Here is a 20606-nt window from a genome sequence, read left to right as displayed (position 1 = left end):
ATGTAGAAGTACAAGCTTGGCCAGTAGATGCGGCGTCGTACGCGCTCTTAAGTACAAGAAACTCCTGGTGGCCTCCAATTGGAGAATCACGCAAATGCTCAAAAACTGATGCCCGGGTATGGCGTGGTACAACGAGTAGAAATTCTGGTCCTTCTTAGCGTAAGCTGCGACGGTAGAGAACGTCGTCACGGAGTAGGAACATGGACAGGGTGGCCCCCGAACGTCCAGAATTGAGACGATTGGTGCGAACACGTAACCAATCATCACGCCGTTGTTCAGAGCGGATGTGGTGCAGATCAGAAATGGCAAGGACACAAGAGTCGGTGTCCTGCGCATCATATTCAGGGTGGTCCACAGCATGACGGGAGAGGCCGTCGGCGTCCTTGTGGAAGCGGCCTGACTTCTATAAAACATCAAATGAGTATCCTTGGAGCCGTAGCGCCCATCTAACCAATCGTACAGTGGGGTCTTTAAGTGACGAGAGCCAGCACAAGGCGTGGTGATCGGTAAACACGGAAAATGTGCGGGCCCACAAGTAGGGGCGGAATTTGGCTACTGCGCAAACTAACGCCAGGCACTCCCTTTCAGTAACTGAAAAATTACTCTTGGCATGTGACAGGTGGCGGTTGGCGTATCCAATTACGCGCTCTGCGTTAGGCTGTCATTGAACGCGTACAGCCCCAATTTCATGGCCACTGGCATCCGTGTGAATTTTAGTGGGAGGTGATGGTTCACACTGAGCCAGTAATGGGGGAGCCGTTAGCTAGCATACAAGGGCGCAGAAGACTTTGGTCTGAGCAAGGCCCAATTTGAAAGCAACGTCTTTCTTAAGTCGGTGAGCGGGCGAGTGGTGTCGGCGAAATCTTCAGGTCACTGTACCGTTGTTATTTTATTTTTCGAAGTTCATTTCATAACTGTTTTCAAACTGTTAAAAAAATTCTCGTATAAATACCTGTCTTTATATTGCTGCAAGAGCCCGAATTCATGTCAAGAAGAAAAAGAAAGCGTAGCGCCTATCGATGCCAACAGAAGCGTTACGAGCAAGGGTTTGTTGGGCGCACTGTAGTCCTCATCGTTAACGATTGCACTGTTTTCTTCTTCTTCAGGGGGGAACTTTGCCAACGGGCTAATTAGCAATTATTTTACAACGTGAAGATCAATTAGGGGCTCTTCAAAACTGCATAGAATCTAAGTACCCACTACATAACGAAAACAATACGTTTTGCGCCATTGCAATAGACAAATTCATTTATGCTTGGTGCGTCCTGCCGTATATGTATCTTTCTGTACCATATTACATAATGTACCTACACTCCGGCATTAAAATTTTGTTGGTACGGTTTATTGTAAGCATAATTAAAAGGGTGCGTACATTTATTAGGAGGGCCTCGCCGGGCCGCGTGGCATTTCCATAAAAAATTTCATACACAATACTGATGACTTCACTACAATGGCCCCCGGGTGAGAAGATGAGCCCTCCTGGCGATTTACTGCGTAGATAGGACGAAGAAGCGCTCTTGCGTCTGTCGCTGTGCGCGCGATCAGCGTTCGTGCACAACCAGTGCGACTTTAGATTTTTGCAATAAATCGTTGTATTACAAAAGTAACAAACTCCGCGTAAGAGCTATGTCATGAACACAGTCTACCTGGAAACTATCCTAGATAGTTTCGTGTCAGGGTGCCGCGAAACAATTGCAATGTGGAGTGTCCACAGCCACTGACAACAAGCTTGCCTTAATTACCTTGCCTTCTTCTTCTTCACGTTTTACGTGCCAAAGCCACTTCTGATTATGAGGCACGTCGTAGTGGAGGGCTCCGGAATAATTTTGACCACCTGGCGTTCTTTAACGTGGCCTACAACGCAAGCACACGGGCGTTTTTGCATTTCGCCTCCATAGAAATGCGACCGCCGTGCTCAGCAGCGCAACGCTTTACCGTTGCCATGGTGGAGCTACACAAGCCAGATCAAGCGACCAAGCCGTGCTACCATTTGGTTGTTTTGCTAGTTTGTACACACCGCAGCCATCATGGCTTCATGTTGTACCAATTGGCTCTAGAAATACTTGGCGGAAAACAAGTTTCAGGTGTTTGGCTTTACTTTGTCAAGTATATTTGGCAGCAGTACCTTCGGACCCCCTTCATCTTCATCTCCACTTCATCTTCGTTGTTTATGCTGTAGCAATTATAAAATCCCCAGTTATCTAAAAGGGTTTCAGATCTCAAGGTTGTGATTTGCCTATAAAGGCAGCCTTTATGCTGTCAGATGGTTCACTAATTAGTTCTTTAGCATGTCTTTATAAATAGCGACAAATAAAGACACACAATCTCTTTTGGGATTAAATGGCGCAAAGCATTGAACATACTCAAAGTCTGTTGAGGAATTTTATCAAGCCAGTTTACTGCCTGTTTATGCCGCTAATAAAGTCACTCATACTGCAAACATGTAAAGGTTGTTAATATGACTAAAAAGAGATATATTTGGCAAATTTCTGAATATGCTACTAGCACGGGCATGCAAACATTTCCCGTTATTTTTTCAGCCGAATTTTACACTTTTTCAAACCAGATGACGGCAAGCTAACCACCAAGATGCCCAGTCAAAGACTCTCTTTTGACATTCACAATGTTTAATTGCAATAGCAATTATACTGCCACCTGTAGGTAGTGGGTCGAGGGCAAGAGTGGGTCGAGCCCAAGAGAAGAAAGAAGACCGCGCGCCCCCTTTACTTGGAATAGCAAACTCTGTCAAACGCGTTCACTTGAAGTCGCAATCACTAGACTACGCTGCAGAATTCCATTTTAAATTTTTACCTACACAGAGCTGGTCTGGTTCCCTCACCTAACTGTCCCTATTGTGGACAACATGAAACATTAGATCACTTTCTCATGGCCTGTCAAAGATATTCTGAATTGCGAAAAAGAACCTTAGAAACACCGTTCCGCCTTCTTAGATTAGAATTAAATGTTCAAAATTTACTATCATTGGGGGCCTCTACCCTTGGGCACAGCGACGGGAAGGTTGTAGATGCCATCCAGAATTACATTACAGGGTCAGAAAGATTTAGATGAGAAAATCACGGCTTAGGGTACCGAAATATTTTTACAAATTTGATGACTTGCTATCTACTTCTTTTTTTTAATTCATCATTTACTCCTTATTCTATTCAAGTGATTTGATATATTCTAATTATTCATTCTCAGGTGCGTATATATTCCCACATTTATGTTTGTTTTGATTTATACATCTCCATTCTGATTCTCGAGCCAGCCCCGACGGTCGCGTCTTCCGAGAGCCAGCTGCTCTACGGGTTATTAAACCTTCAAGTCCACTTCTAGAGGCTCGTGACAAACTGGTGGAGGTGCTGGGTAAGCGTCCTCACGGATGTTTCAGACCCCTCCAAGGATCCGCGCTACGAATCCAGTGCCTGTCGACACTCCCGTGCATCGGGCCAGCCGCAGGATCAGGGGACTGTCCCCAGAAGTCGTCGACGCTACGGTTCCCACCACATCGACCGGTATGACCAGCGCCACCCTTCAAACCGCCCCAACCGGTACGGGAAGCACGATGTCGAACCGTTACACACTTGAGAGCCCACGGATCCCAAAGACGTTTCATGGCACAGTGTTCGAAGACGTCGAAGACTGGATGGTCGAATACGAGCGCGTGGCCTCCGTGAACGAATGGAACGACACGGAAAAACTCAGACACGTCTACTTCTACCTGGAGGATGGCGCGCGTACGTGGTTTCAGAACCGCGACGGGCAACTGCCGTCGTGGCGCGAGTTTTGTCGTCAGCTCCTGGAGACCTACACCAGTTCTGATCGCCACGAACGAGCGGAACGAGCGATTCAGGCCCGTGTCCAGTTGCCAAACGAAACTGTGACCACGTACGTCGAAGACATGACGCGCCTCTTCCGACGAGCGGATCCAAGAATGACGGAGGAGAAGAAGTTACGTCATCTGATGCGCGGGGTCAAGGAGCAACTCTTCGCTGGCCTCATACGGAGCCCTCCGAAGACGGTCGCGGAGTTCTTGTCCGAGGCCGTAACCATGGAAAAGATGCTTTGCATCGCTCGAACTTGTATGAGCGGCAAGCGAACAGCATGTCTGCTGCTGACGTTTTCACGGCCATAGGAAGCAACGGCGACTCACTGCGAGAACTCATCCGCTCTGTAGTGCGTGAAGAGTTGCAAAAGGCCGCTGTAACACCGCAACCTACGGTAAGCTCCATAGCGAGCATTATCAAGGACGAACTGCACCAGGCGCTTCGTGATACCTTGCCTCCTGCTAACGCTGCGGCAGTACCTGCTGAATACCCTCGTGCGACCTACGCGGAAGCCCTGAAGCGCCCTGCTTCCTCTCCGCCGCTATTCGTTCGTGCTCCTCCTACGGTGTCAGTTCAGTCGGTGCAGCCGATACCGTACTACGACGCTGGGTACACGCCGCCGCCCGTTGTTCATGCCGCTCCATTTGCCCATCGTACGGAGCAAGCGGTTCACTACGTCGACGATAGACGCCCGCCCCCTCGGAAGTCGGATGTTTGGCGCACACCCGATTCGCGGCCTCTGTGCTTCCACTGCGGTGAAGCTGACCACTTGTACCGCCAGTGCCCATACCGGCGCCTTGGGATTCGCGGCTTTTCCGCATACTCGCCGCCGCCCCGATACGGCCAACGACCCCGGGACATTCAGGAATACCTGTCCCAGCAGCGCTTGCCACCGCCTGCCCGGCGGCAGTCGCGTTCGCCGTCTCTGAGACGATTTTCACCTCCGCCCCAGCGGTATTCTCCCGAGCGGTCGACCAGTCCCCGCCGGGAAAACTAACTGAAGCGATCTTTGGGGGCGAGGTCGCTGACGGTCGAAGCGCTGAAGACCTCCGACGGACGCAGTTACGGAAAGATACCGACCCGACACCACCTGCAACTGAACGAGACGACCGGCTTTCGCTCGATATACCAGTTACTGTTGACGGTTATGCCGTTAGTGCTTTAGTGGACACCGGCGCAGACTACACGATACTAAGCGGCAAAATAGCAACGCAGCTGAAGAAAGTGATCACGCCCTGGCATAACTCGCAGATTCGGACGGCTGGCGGCCACATCGTTACTCCGCTGGGCGCCTGCACGACTAGAGTTGAGATTCAAGGATCTACATTCGTAGCGAGCTGCCTTGTCTTACGCGAATGCTCCCGCGACGTTATCCTTGGGGTTGACTTCCTGCAGGAGTACGGCGCGATTATCAATCTGCAAGAGCGTCGTATCACTTTCTCTGCCGAACGAGCAATCGACGTGTAAGACGGCCGACGGCGCGACGACGTACTTCGTGTGTCTGCTGACAGTGTAAAGCTTCCTCCACGTGCCAGTGTCCTCGTCGACGTCACATGCTGTTGCTTACGCGATGGCGAAGCGGTGGCCGAAAGTAACTTAGAACACCTACTGAAACAAGGTGTTTGTGTGGCTCGCAGTGTTATACAGATTCGTGCTGGTCATTCGCAATTGCTTGTTACCAACTTTAGCTACGAGCACCGACACCTGTTCCGCGGCACTTCGTTAGCGTTTGCAGACGCAATAGCAGACGTTAACAACTGTTTCACGTCAGAAGTAGTGGAGACAGCAGACACGTCTCTGGGCCATCTTGACATCAATTCTGAACTGTCCACCGATAGCCAGACAGCACTGCGCAAGCTCTTGCTTGAATTCAGGACCTGCTTCGCACATTCTTCCAAGGTACGCCAGACTTCCATCACTAAACACAGGATCATCACGTACGACGACGCACGCCCGATACACCAGCAGCCTTACCGCGTGTCGGCAAGAGAACGCCAAGCCATACGTACGCAAGTCCAAGAGATGCTTGACGATGGCGTCATCGAACCTTCCAACAGCCCGTGGTCATCTCCGGTCGTTCTTGTCAAAAAGAAAGACGGAACGCTACGCTTCTGTGTCGACTACCGCAAGCTCAACAACGTGACTAAAAAGGACGTGTACCCGCTGCCGCGTATCGACGACTCGTTAGATCGACTACGGCGCGCCCAGTACTTTTCTTCTCTCGATTTAAAAAGCGGGTACTGGCAAATCGAGGTAGACGAACGCGACCGCGAGGAAACAGCCTTTGTGACTCCAGATGGGCTCTATGAATTTCGAGTGCTTCCTTTTGGCTTGTGTTCAGCCCCGGCTACTTTCCAGCGAATGATGGACACTGTCCTTACTGGACTGAAGTGGCAGGCCTGTCTTGTGTACCTGGATGATGTGGTCATCTTCTCTGAAACGTTCGAGCAGCATCTTCACCGCCTACGGAGGGTGCTAGAAGCCATCCGATCGGCAGACCTCACACTTAAGCCCGAAAAGTGCCACTTTGGTTACGAAGAGCTCAAGTTCCTCGGTCATGTAGTAAGCGCCAAAGGGGTCCGACCCGATCCAGACAAGCTTGCCGCTGTGGCCGCGTTTCCAGCTCCTGCCGATAAGAAGGCCATCCGGCGCTTCCTGGGTTTGTGCGCCTACTATCGCCGGTTTATTAAAGGCTTTTCGAAGATAGCGGAACCCCTGACACGCCTTACAAGAGACGATACGCCATTTGTGTGGCATAATGAGCAACAGGCTTCTTTTGCTGAATTACGACAGCGCCTTCAGTCAGCACCCGTTCTTGCACATTTTGACGATGATGCTGATACTGAGGTGCATACCGACGCCAGTAGCATTGGCCTTGGCGCAGTGCTCGTCCAGCTTCAAGATGGAGTGGAAAGAGTTATAGCGTATGCCAGCCGCTCCCTGTCCCGTGCCGAGGCGAATTATTCGACTACGGAGAAGGAGTGCCTCGCGGTCGTGTGGGCGATCATCAAGTTTCGCCCCTATCTCTATGGTCGTCCCTTCAAAGTAGTGACGGACCACCATGCCCTCTGTTGGTTGGCAAGCATGCGCGACCCTTCAGGACGGCTGGCACGGTGGAGCTTGCGGCTACAGGAATTTGACATCACCATCGTTTATAAGTCTGGCCGTAAGCATGAAGACGCTGACCCGCTGTCCCGCGCACCCATTGATCCTGCCAGTCAGGAAACAGAGGATGATGACGGCTTCCTGGGCGCCATTAGTTCGTCGGACTTGAGCAGACGGCAGCGTGACGACGGTGAGATTCGACCGATCATCGATCATTTAGAGGGTCGCGACACAACCATACCACGCCATCTGTCCCGCTCGCTGACGTCCTTCTGTCTGCGAGATAACGTGCTGTATAAGAAGAATGCTCGTTCGACCAGCCGTGCTTACCTCCTCGCTTGCCATGACGAACTAACATCTGGTCATTTAGGCTTTTTCACGAACACTCGCTAGAGTAAGCGAAATGTACTATTGGCCCGGGCTTTCGGCAAGCGTCAAACAGTACGTTAAAGGCTGTCGTGAATGCCAGCGCCGCAAGACACCATCCGTTAAACCGGCTGGCTTACTTCAGCCAATTGAAGCACCTCACACGCCTTTCGACCAAGTCGGCATGGACATTCTCGGACCGTTTCCCCTTTCTGCCGACGGCAACAAATGGGTGATCGTCGCGACTGATTATTTAACACGCTATGCTGAGACGCAGGCGATCCCACGAGCCACGGCCTCAGAGGTAGCGCACTTCTTCATGCGCCACATCGTCTTGCGTCACGGTGCTCCCTCCACTGTAATAACAGACAGAGGGACAGCATTCACAGCGCAGCTTATGGACGAGGTTTTTGAATTGAGCAACACCAGGCATCGCAAGACGACCGCGTACCATCCGCAGACCAACGGACTTACCGAGCGACTGAATAAGACGGTCACAGATATGCTCGCAATGTACATAGACGTTCAACACAAAACATGGGATCGGATCTTGCCTTACGTGACCTTCGCGTATAACACCGCTGTGCAAGAGACGACGCGCTTCACGCCCTTTCGCCTTCTCTACGGTCGCGAAGTCCAGACGATGCTGGACGCTATGCTGCCGTGTCAAGACGCTGACCTATTGACAACTGACGCCGAGGAATTTGCAGAGCGTGCTGAGGAAGCCCGGCAGCTCGCGTGGCTGCATATCGGCCAGCAGCAGCAGGCAGACGCACGACGCTACAACATCCGCCACAGGGACGTGTCCTACAACCCCGGGGACCAAGTTTGGGTGTGGACCCCCGTTCGACGTCGTGGTCTCTGTGAAAAACTGCTAAGCCGGTATTTCGGTCCGTATAAAGTGCTCCGCCGCGTCAGTGGCGTAAACTACGAAGTTGTTCCGGACACATCATCGCAGACACGGAGTAGGACACAAAGACAACCGAGCTCAGACATAGTTCATGTTGTGCGCATGAAGCCGTACATTGCGCGTCCGTAACTTTTTTGTTTTCGTTTTTTTTGTTCTCTCATTCCCTTCTTTGTTTCTACTTTTCATTTATCTTTGGGAGATTGCTTCTTCGTTCATTGACTGTGCCGGCGTGACGGCTACTTTTTTTGTGTACTTTCGCTTTGCCTGCCTTCTTCGTCGTTGTCTTCTACGCCTATTTTTTTTAGCATCGAGGCGATGCTTTTGTTCGGAAGGGGGGATATTGCCACCTGTAGGTAGTGGGTCGAGGGCAAGAGTGGGTCGAGCCCAAGAGAAGAAAGAAGACCGCGCGCCCCCTTTACTGCTCGAGCCAGCCCCGACGGTCGCGTCTTCCGAGAGCCAGCTGCTCTACGGGTTATTAAACCTTCAAGTCCACTTCTAGAGTCTCGTGACAATACGAACACCGAAGTGCATTCGTGCCATCGGCACGGCCGCCATCGGGCTGTTTGGTATCAACGGTGCATGCACGCCCTGTGCTCAGAGGATTAAGAGCCCTCCAAAGGCTTATACCGTGCCAGCCTTGCACCGCAACAGCCTTGCACAGCAATCGCTGCACACGTTTCACTATCAATAATATTGAATCTGTTGCTTGTCGGTAATTGTTGCTCCATGTTTGCTCTTGCTCACTATGCTGCGTGTAAAGTTAAGTACTGGTTAGTGATATGCGTATGTATTCCTGAAAAGACGTGCGCGAAAGGCAAGCTCAAAAACAATGTGTGTTATCTTACGCCCCCTCTTTTCTTGCGGCATCTCACAACGAATTGTAAAGTTCACAGTTTGGCATGCATGCACATTGCAAAATCGTATTGAAGAGGCGGGCGAATCTATATTGACATCTATGTTGTGCACATTACCTTTTTTAACGGGAGTTGTGCAAGGAACAAGTGCCATTTGATGTAGCCTAACTTTCGTTTAGCGTTTGCTATAGTGGAATTTATATAATCCCCCCCCCCCCGCCGTTGGGTTACTGGTAATGATAACGCCCAGTTATTTAACTGATGAAGCAGGGGGAAAAGCTATATTATTGATAGTATAGCCATGACACATTGGTGAACTGCTGCACGCGCATGCATTTACATTTGGATACACTTAGACCTGCTTTCTATTCATTGCACCAGTTAAAAATGGTATCCATGTTTTCTTGAAGGCCAATAACATCGTTATGAATGGTTATTACACAATAAATGACAGAGCCCATGAATAATCATGTTTGATGAAGAATCAAGGAAATGTGCCCGGACGCACACACTAGCGTTCTTCCCAGCGATGTGGCGGTATGCAAAAATACGACAGACACCATGTGTTTTCGTCGGGTGTCTTTCCCTTGCTATTTTGCGCCAACCGACTGTGAACTTTTGGCAGCCTTACCGATCTGTAAGTATCTTTAGAAGTTCTTTTCCGTCAAAAAGCAGAGTACCAGCTGCGTGTGGGAGCGCGTATTTATTATACATTATTCTGCAAGGTGGTGGCGCGGAGCAGATGTACAACACCCGGCTTCTCATCTGAAGGTCGTTAGTTCGAATCAACCTCCAACCCACTACATTTTCAGGCATAGAGTGGCGCTTGACACCCGGAAAAAAAATATTACCGAGAGCTAGTGGGGCTATGCTACTCTAGGTGCAACCAAATTTGGAAGACCCACTAATCTTAAACAAAGACACTCCCTCATCAGAGCAGGAATTGGCCTCCCTGGTGCAGTATTCGGCCACTACCTCCCTCATAACTTCTACAATTACCCATGACCCTAAGTCCCCCGCGGATGCGGAGCACTTGACCAAGGCGGTGGTCAGACCTGCGACGCGGCAGAGGGTGCTAAGAATGTCTGGGTCCGGACAGGCCGTCACTGGGAACTGAACCTGGCAACGTTCAACACGCGCACACTATCGAGTGAGGCTAGCTTAGCAGGGCTATTTGAGGAATTCTCAGTCATTGCCTGGGATATTATTGGCCTCAGTGACGTTAGAACAACTGGTGAGTCTTATATAATGCTGACTAACAGCCACGTCCTGTGCTACAGAGGTCTTCCAGACAAAAGAGAATTGGGGGTAGGATTTCGTGTCCACAAGGACATAGCGGGAAACATTGAAACATTCTATAGCATTAATGATAGGGTAGCAGTTGTGGTAATAAAGCTGAATAGGAGGTATAGAATGAAGGTAGTGCAAGCCCTTCACGATTATGAAGAAATAGAACAGTTTTATGAACATTTTGATTTAGCAATGAGAAAGGTACAAACTTAGTATACTGTGGTCATGGGCGACTTCAGTGCAAAAGGGGGGAAAAGGCTGGTGAGCAAGTAAATGACAGCTACGGCATTGATTCTAGGAACACTACAGGAGAGATGTTGTTAGAATTCGAGGGAAAGAATTGGTTCCGATGAATGAATACCTTCTTCAGGAAACGCAGCAACGGGAAGTGGACCTGGAAAAGTCTTAATAGAGCAAGAAAATGTGGTTGATCCCTCTTATATAGGAATCGGTATAGAACACGAAAGTGAAACGTGTCTTCACAGAAGTAGTGTAATGTTTATTGCACATTGATATATAATGTCTATTGGTGTTTTGTGGCTAAAGCGCCCTTAGGCGTTGATGCACCCACGCTGACGCCTGGTGGCACGTCTCCTCCATCACGACTACCAACGTCGATGACCATGAGCAACCGTCGTGCATATGGAAGCTGCACTACGCTGCACACGCTAGCACAACGCGAAAGACGAAGCGCGTAACTGACACACTAATACAACGCGCAAGACAAAGCACGTAACTGAATCGTCACCGAGTCAAATCAGCGCGTACAGCGCGTCGTAATTGCAGCCTCCGCGATCAACTTCAGAAACATTTTCAGAGCTAATTGCGGAGGCCACGCTCCGCTGTGCTGAGTACGGTGAACGCCACCTAGGTGGCGTTGGTAGTGCTTCTTGATGCCAGCGTCCCTTCGAATGCTGGCATCGAGGCGTCGTTGTGCTGAGACCACCGAAGCGTTCACTGTCGGTGCGCGTTAGTGTCATAATGCAGTACTTCTCTTTTCTGCTCGTAGGCGGCGGCACCGCCCCGAGCAAGAGCGCGGGTACACGGAGGAGTGTTAGATATATAAGGCGCGTCTGTGTAGCTCTCTGCAAATGCGTTTGTGGCGCAATGGGTTAAACGCTCGGCGATCTGTCGTCGCGGACCTAGAGGTCGTGGGTTCGATTTCCAAATTTTGCATGTTTGTGGAACTTTTTCTTCTGGTTTCTTTCTTTGTATTATGTTCGTGTACATTGTAAGCTGACGTATTTCCGTGACGGAAATACGTCAGTGAAGTCTTGGTGGACCCCGGCATAAAACACTTTCGTGTTAAAAAAATGAAATAGATTTCATGCTCTCCACCGATCCCACCATAGTGCGGGATGTAGTAGTGTTAGGTGTAGGTTAAATTACAGTAACCCTAGGTAAGTGAGGTCTAGTATTTCTCTCAATTTGAAGATAGAAAGAATAAAATTACTCAAGAAGAAACAGGCCAACCTAGACGCAGTAAGGGTAAAAGCAGACCAATTCAGGCAGGTGCTCGCAAATATGCAGCTTTAGAACAGGAGGATGAAGACAACATAGAGGTAATGAATGAAACCGTAACTGGGCTCCTCTCAGAAACAGCAATTGAAGTGGGAAGAAGGGCACCAAGGCAACCAGTAGGTAAGCTCTCCCATGTAACAGAGGAATTGAACGAAAACTGTTAGGCCTAACGTTACGAGACAGGAAGAGAGCGGTGTGGATGAGAGGGCAAAGAGGGATACCCGATATTCTTGTTGACCTTAAGAGAAAAATATGGAGCTGGGCAGGCCATGTAACGCGTAGATTGGATAGCCGGCGGAGCATTACACTTAAAGAATGAATACCAAGAGAAGGGAGGCGCAGTCGAGGACGGCAGGAAACTAGGTGGCGTGATGAAGTTAGGAAATTTGGAGGCGTAAGTTGGAATCAGCTAGCGCAAGACAGGGGTAATTGGAGGTCGAAGGGAGAGGCTTTACTCCTGCAGTGGACATAAATATGGGCTGATGATGATGACTGATGAGACTTTGCGACTAAGTTAATCCGAGCTGCAAATGAAATGATTAAGCTTGGTAATGGCTTATGTATTTGTCGTAGCGCAATCTTTGGTGTGACGTCTTGTGATAACGTGCGATTAAAGATTGCGCACGGCCCTGTGACGTCATAGCGTTCTTTGTATAAGAACAAGTCGTTCTTGGCAATAAAGCGAGTTGCCTTTCTGCTCCTGGACCGTTGTCGCTCGTCTGCATTAGTTGATCTGGCGACGAGGATGGGATCGCCGTAACCTGGCCTACTGGACACCATCAACGAGGATGTGGCGGCTCGACGAAGCCACGCTACTACTGGAGGCGTCGCTACCAGAGGACAGCAAGGGACCCGAAAGTCAATCAAGTAACATTTACTTCTCCTACCAAGCCATGTCCCGGCTCGGCAAAGTAGACGAGTACGACCCTTAGGTTCAGAATTTCGAATCGTATGTGGAACGATTTGAGCATTACATCAGGGCAAACGAGATAGCGGATGAGAAGAAATTGTGCGTTTTCTTGACAGTAATTGGAGCAGAAGCCTATGATGTTCTCAAGAACTTGGTTGTTCCATTGCTGCCAGGGGATAAGACCTTCGCGGAAGTAAAAGAGCTCTTGCAAAGCCACTACAGCCCGAAGATGTCTATAATTGCAGAAAGGTGCAAATTAAACCGCCGAGTGCAACTTGAGCACGAAAGTGTGAAAGATTTCGTAGTAGAGTTGAAACACCTAACCCGGAAGTGTAACTTCGGGGAATTTCTCCTGGACGCCCTACGCGACAGATTGGTAGCTGGGATTCGAAGTGAAGAGACGCAGAAGGCAATGTTCACGGCTGACGCACTCACGTTCGAAAGGACATGCAAAATAGCTCTTGACAGTGAATTGGCTGCGAAACAAACAGCCGCAATACAAGCAGGAAGCCGGGCGGAGAACATAAACGCAGTGAAAATGACAACTAACGAGCATGAGCGCAGCGACCGGGACGAAACGAAGGCTAAAAGTTCGTCCGCGAAACAAGACCAAGAAACAAAAATGTTACCGCTGTGGCAAGATGCATGCGCCAGAAAATTGCTGGTATAAAAAGTACCCGTGCAAGCTATGTTCAATAGTTGGACAGCTTCAAAACATGTGTCGGACGAGCAAAAGCGAGCTGAAGGCACATGCAGTAATGGAATCATCAGAGGAAGACGAGCACACTCTGTACAACTGCGCCGTCGAGACATCTGTGATGAACGGTTATGTGGTGACTGTAAATGTGGAGGGCCAGAAAGTGTCAATGCAGGTGGACACGAGGGCCGCAGTGACAGTTGTACCTGAAAGTGTGTACAAAGAAAAGTTTTCGCATGTGAATTGTGAACCAACTCAGATTGTTCTAAAGACGTACACAGGCGAGAAAATGGATGTCATAGGGCAATGCAATGTAACCGCGACCTATGAAGGGCAGAGTGCCGTTTTACCAATCGTTGTTGTCAAAGAACGTGAGCGCGAGTTACGTGTATTGCTGGGACGAACCTGGCTTAATAAGCTTCGGCTGAATTGGAAATTGCTTTGCAGTCTACGCAGCGAAGACAGAGTAGATAAGATTCGGGCGAAGTTTCCAAACGTGTTTTCGCAATCGCTTGGTGCTATCAGGAACTTCGAGGCGCAAATTGTTTTGCAGCCTGGTTGTACGCCGGTGTTTTGTAAAGCAGGCCCACTTCCTTTTTCTTTGCGCGAACATGCGGAAAAACGCCTCACTGAGCTTGAAACCAAGGCGTTATCACGCCTGTGACTAGAAGCGATTGGACAACTCCACTGGTTTTTGTCCCAAAGAAGCAAGGTGATCGAATACGCCTTTGTGGTGAAAACAAAATGACTGCAAATCCTGTACCTAAAGTAGACCACTACCCACTACCACAACCAGAGGAATTGTTCACAGCAATTTGTGAAGGCAAAGTATTTTGTGTCTTAGATTTGTCATCGGCATACCAACAAGTGGTACTGAGCCAAGAATTAAGACATATTCTGACAGTTAACACGCATAAGGGACTCTATCGGTATAACAGACTTCTTTATGGAATAGCCAGTGCCCCTAATTTGTTCCAGTGCATGATGGATAAGGATTTTCTTGGTAGTCCAAATGTTGGTTGTTATATAGATGATGTCATAGTTGCATGCCAGAACGTGTAAGATTGCCAAAAGACACTCGAGCGGGTGCTGGGCAAGCTTTCGGAGTATAACATTACGTTAAAGCTGGAAAATGCAAGTTTTTCCAAGATTCTGTGTCGTACATTGGGCACGAGGTCAGCGCCGATGGCATCTACCCGACAGAAGAGAAGGTGAAGGCAATCCTGCACGCTCCTGAACCAACAAATGTAACCGAATTAAGAGCATACTTAGGGCTGCTCAGTTTTTCCAGCAAATTTATGAAGAACGTGTGATCCGCTGCAGAACCAATGTACAGATTGTTGCGGAAGGGAGAACGATGGCTGTGGACGAAGGAGTGTGGTAATGCTTTCAAAGCGACTAAGCTTCTGCTTGTAAACAACCGTGCACTTACCTACTACGACGCACGCAAGCCGCTCGGGTTGCAATGTGATGCGTCTGCGTACGGCGTTGGAGCGGTTATTTTTCACGTGCTGCCGGACGGAGAAAAGCGTCCGATAGCTTTTGCTTCGCGAACTCTGACGTCAGCCGAGAAAAATTACGCACAATGTGAAAGAGAGGCCCTAGCACTTATCTTTGGACTTAAAAGTTCCACGAGCTTTTTTTGGGTAGAAAGTTTATGTTGTACACGGACCATCAGCCACTCGTTAGCATCTTGAGACAGAACAAAGCAACCCCATCGCAAGCAGCTGCCAAACTACAAGGATGGTTCTTGATAATGTCGGCGTACCGGTATACGCTTAAGTATCGCAAATGGGCTGAAATCGAAGTGGCTGATGCTCTGTCTCGTCTACCTTTGGCATCATGTTAAAATCTGAGAGTTCGAAACGCCTTTCCATGTTCGAAAACACTCCGTTGAACTCTTCTGACGTAGCTAAGGTCACCGCCCGTGATTGCAAACTATGCAGAGTCGTCGAGTACACGCGATATGGCTGGCCTTCAGAAGTGCCTAACGAACTCAAGCCATACTACGTTAGACGTCTAGAGCTATCACTCGAGCAAGGTTGCGTCACGTGGTGCACAAGGGTGATCGTGCCCGATGCATTGCAACCGGCTCTGTTGTCTTTGCTGCATGAGGACCATCCAGGCACCTCATGGATGAAAATGATGGCTAGAGGCTTCATTTGGTGGCCAGGTCTAGATAAAGCAGTAGATGATTACGTACGAGCCTGTCGGGTTTGTCAAGTCGTGCAAGCAGCCGCGCAGCCTGTACCACTGCACCCTTGGCCTTATCCGTCCAAGGTTTGGCAAAGGCTGCATGTTGACTTCACTATGAAAGGACAGTTTAACTTCCTAGTTTTAGTTGATGCCTATTCTAAGTGGATTGAAGTATGGCTAATGACCTCAACCGTCACAAGCCAAATGATTTTCGAACTTCGAAGTGTCTTCGCGGCGTACGGACTTCCCGACGTAATTGTGAGTGATAATGGGCCGCAGTTTGTATCACAAGAGTTCGAGCACTTCTTAGCTAAAAATAACATAAATCATACAAGAACGCCGCCCTATCACCCGATTTCGAACGGGGCAGCCGAACGTCTGGTGCAAACAACGAAGCGGGCATTGCTGAAACAGCTGTTGTCAGATGTCTCGCAAAACAGAGAGTCGGTGCAACCGGGTTAGACAGGTTTTTGATGAGCTATCGAAACACGCCACATAGTGTGACATGAAGCACTCCTGCACAGCTCTTAAAAAAGGTAACCTAAGACCAAGTTGTCATTCCTGAAACCCGATTTTCAGCAAGATTTGTTCAACAAGCAGCTGAACAGCAAGCGGCAGAAAGATAAGCACCGGGGTACTGAACTAGGATTCCTAGTGAACGACAAAGTGTTTGTTAAATGCGTCGTGGTGAAAATGTGGCTTGGGAAGACGGCGTAGTTACGCAGATTGCGAGCCCAGTGACATATTTTGTCAATGTGGCGGGTGAAGTGCGCTTTGTACATGCTGACCATTTGCGTCACTCCTTTGCGAGACCTGGCTCAGCTGAACCATTGCAGCTACTTCCCGGCACGATGCGCCTGGCCGAGCCGCAACAACCGCCAGATACAGATCCCGTAGTTACCCCTACAAGGCTCCCGACGACCGCCGCACAACCCATGGAATCTGCATTGCGGAACTCTATGCAGGGTCCAACTTCCAGGGCATCAACCGACTCTCCCACTACAGCACCAACAACGACTTCACGCCAGGACATATCCCCAGCAGAGCACCGAACTTCCAAGCAAGCTCGAAGTTATCCTTCGACGAAGCGGCCGTGCGCGACGTCCGCCGGATAGGTTTAGACATGAGGACTTTAGGAAGTGAAGTGCGGACTTATCTAAGTGGGAAGGAATGTCGTAGCACAAGCTTTGGTGTGACGTCTTGTGATAACGTGCGATTAAAGATTGCACACGGCCATGTGACGTCATAGCGTTCTTTGTATAAGAACAAGTCGTTCTTGGCCATAAAGCGAGTTGCCTTTCTGCTCCTGGACCGTTGTCGCTCGTCTGCGTTAGTTCAATATTACCTATATGTGATAAAGTATTTACTTACTTCCGTATTTCAAAACCCAGTTGGGTCCATACCACTTTCCTGCTGGCGTCAGGTATGCTTCTCGAAATATGCGTTTCCTGAAATGAAGAGGCCAAGAAAGTATTTTTATAAGAATATGTTTTGTGAACAGTAAGCAGTGCTGCCAACCCTAGAGGAATTTAGGGAATTTGTGTTGTCTTTAGGGGGAAAGTGAACTTTGTCAAAATCTAGGGAAATTTTCCGCTTACACAAGGAGAAATGCAACCACTGTCGCGATGGAACGACAGAGGTGACCGCGTGTTTTTACTTTAGTAATTGCAAAAAATACCTTCGCATTTTAATGCTATGTATTACTTAATTATAATCGTATAGCATATCGAACTGCATAATCGAAGTGCACAACAGCAGAACGTAGCACGTGTACAGCGAAACTGTATATGGCTACGCAGGCAAATTTTCTGCGTCCGTACGTGTACACCATCGCGTCGACTAGGGAAAGGAGAGCTATAGTGTAATTTTGACTTCCGTGTAACAGAATTGTTTTCTCGTATGTTCAAATTAGAATTCGATGCTATCATGTGTGCAGGTTATGTGTGTGTGTCGCACTTTACAAATTTTGTGACGCACTTTGAGAAGTTGAATTAGTTCAATAACGCAGTAGCGCAGGCGTAAGGTATACTAGGATGAGGATATTTGTTGCACTCCGGCACACCGGCATGCGCGCGTGACGAACAAGTGCACAAGATGTATCTGTCATTGATGAGTGGGCGCTCTGTCCGTTGCATCGGTCGTGCAGAAAGAGCTGCGACCGTAATCGACATCAGGGCAATACTCTTAAAATCTACAGTGACATTCACTTTGTGAACGCGGGTTATGCGCAAGCGTATGGACGTCGCGAACGTGCACCGCGGCGTCCAAGCACCGACGGAAAGCGCGCGAACGAGGTCGTGGATGCTACATTGATCTCGACGGTGCAACGCCTTGTGGTGGTGGCGCTGGTGTAACGTCAGCAACAGCTTCGCTGTACAACCACTTTCACAGGGTGGAATGGAGGCGGAAATAAATTTTATGCTTCCTTAGTTTCTGCAAGCATACTCGCAAAATACTACTACTTCATTATTATTGTTATAATTATTATTACCGTGTGTGCGATGGTCACCAAAACGTCTCCAAAACGAACAATTATGCTCCTACGTTTGACATTGTTGAGGCTGTGTGCGAATAAATGCTGTTGTAAGCATTGCAACTTGCACTGTGACATAATTTCAGCTTAAGCACAGTGACTAATTAATCCTTTCAATCGAATACATAAATAAGTCTTAAAACTAAACTGTTTAGTGCATTTGCATAGCACATACGCAGTTTATCTTGCAGAGAATACACTCAATATCCGCATTTTGCCTAAATCTAGGGAACTGTAGGAAATTTTTCTATCCGAGTTAGGGGAAAATTAGCTTCGGAGGTCCGCAACCCTGATATTAGGTCTCACGTATATATAGCAGATTATATTGCTTACCGCTTACGACACCCACGCACGCAATGCATACGTTCGATATAAGTAAATTGTATCGATCAAATAGTGTCTAAACAGCCTAATATGTTACGAGAATGATGAAGCACGATGAAAATGTGAGATAGGAACACCATTATGGTTGCATTACATAAACCTGACATTTATTACTCAATGAACGGCATAAACGTTTTTAACGCGTCAGCGCACTGGAACATGTTCTTTTTTGTTTCATTCGCACCGGTCGATCGGCCATCATTTAACGCAATGTTGAGATGTTTATCAAAACGGATAGCAGCGGAGTGCTTTAGGGCAACGTGTTGTCTTCTAGATTTGGCCTCAGTCTCTTATGTGTACCATTGGCGATGCTGCTATTCTCTCCGAGCTTGTTTTCATAACAATCACATTCGATAGAAAAAAATTGTCAGACCAGCAGCTTGAAGTATAAACAAGATCGCGCCCATGACAACGAAGGTTAAAAGGGAGCGTAGACGGTTCAAGAATGTAGTTGCCCTGCTACGTACACTGAACAGTACAATACGCGCTGTAAGACCGGAGAACAAAATTTTTGAGAGCCGAAAACAGAGTTTATAAACTAACATCCAGACAAAATCTCCCACTGAGTCAAATAATGGCAGACCATTGGCGTCATCAACCCTTTTCTAGATCTGCTGCGGGGCAGTGATAAAAATTCGTGCCAACTGGCGGCATTCATCAGCATGACGAGCTGCTGCGAACACTGCTGCACATTTTTAAGCTGTTGAGTGGAAGGGCAGTATAGTGTACATGTCATGCCCTAGATCAGGCCTGCCCTAGAGAGGAAAATAGTGAGAAAAACATGTAGCTGTTCGGGTTGCGGTGTCGCATGTAAACGTACCTAGTGGCAGAATTAGGCTCCGATTGGTGCGATCTGGTGCGAAATACATGGCAAGCGTATTGCCAACAGTGCAATTAGAACGCTCGGTGAGGTCTTTCGTCTGATGGTCGTCTGCTATATCAATTCGATAAGGATCTTGGTACTGGACGAGAAGGGCTTCTACAACCTCAGGTAAAAAGACGCACGTTCTGTCCCGGAAGGGGCACGAGGGCGACCGCGATGCTGACGAGGCGACCTCGTTCTGTCGAGAGGGCGACCGTGATGGACAATGGAACAGCTGAGCAGCAATGAGGCATCCTCACGAGCCGCAGCTGCACGATCAGCTAATGCATAATATATTCAACAGCGATGATGCCCAGCGGTTACTGGCTGATGCTAGGAGAAGGAGCACGAGAAGGAGCAACTAAACGGGGCGGACGAGGCAGAGAAAAGGCTACAAGGGACTCAGCCTTTATCAGCCTGTTTGTTCGCTCAACACGAGGCAACAAACTTGCGGACCAATGTGGAAGTGGTAACTATGAGTTACTTATCGCAGTCTACCCGTCACCGAGCTCTGCAGATGTACCATACGTACAGCTGCTGGATAAAATGCTAGTATCGCAAATGTACTTGCTGTGCTGGCAACAGCGAACCGAGGTGCACCGCTTAGCGCGCCTGCTTCTGAGCTGAATGCGAGTGCAATTATTACTTCAGCACATATGCTGGCTGTGTTTCGAGGTCAGTGCATGAACTCAATCGAAGCTGCATGGCAATAAAATCGAGGAACGAGCACGTTGCTCTTGACACACAAGTTGCGCACTATTGTTTGTTTTGAAGCACACCACTCCAGCGTTCTAAACAAGTCAGCGCACGAATGTACATACGTACATACAAGGACGTACAGGCACAACCGATGGTACTATCGTTAGTAACACCGACTGCACTATCGATAATTTATCGGTAGTTTTTTTACGCTATCGATAGTTAAAAAAACTATCGCTGCTATCGACAGTAAATTTACCGATAGTTTTGCATCACTAGTTGGGAGGCGATTCTATTTACACACATGTTGAAACTCTAGTAGACTCGGCAATAAAAGGCGAACGGTATAGAGTTTCAGCGTCAAAATGCTTCCATCCGGAGCTTCCTTTGACGAAGATAGGTCCTCCTATCGAAACGTTGGCCAGCCTTTCTGAGGCACCTTATCCCTGTTT

At 48.6% G+C, this 20606-nt stretch overlaps 1 protein-coding gene across 3 annotated transcripts in view; it reads right to left on the bottom strand.

The window, feature by feature from the left end:
- LOC125946944 (uncharacterized) overlaps positions 1-20606 on the bottom strand; it is a 90866-nt gene that overhangs the window by 53068 nt on the left and 17192 nt on the right. For all 3 annotated transcript variants that reach the window (XM_049671156.1, XM_049671158.1, XM_049671157.1), the window contains exon 3: positions 17048-17124. In XM_049671156.1, coding sequence (XP_049527113.1) covers positions 17048-17124 — 77 coding nt within the window. The remainder of the gene's footprint in view (positions 1-17047; positions 17125-20606) is intronic.

The sequence above is a fragment of the Dermacentor silvarum genome, chromosome 7, assembly GCF_013339745.2.
Source record: "Dermacentor silvarum isolate Dsil-2018 chromosome 7, BIME_Dsil_1.4, whole genome shotgun sequence".
Classification (NCBI taxonomy): Eukaryota; Metazoa; Arthropoda; class Arachnida; order Ixodida; family Ixodidae; genus Dermacentor; species Dermacentor silvarum.
This window is presented reverse-complemented; position numbering and strand designations above follow the sequence as displayed.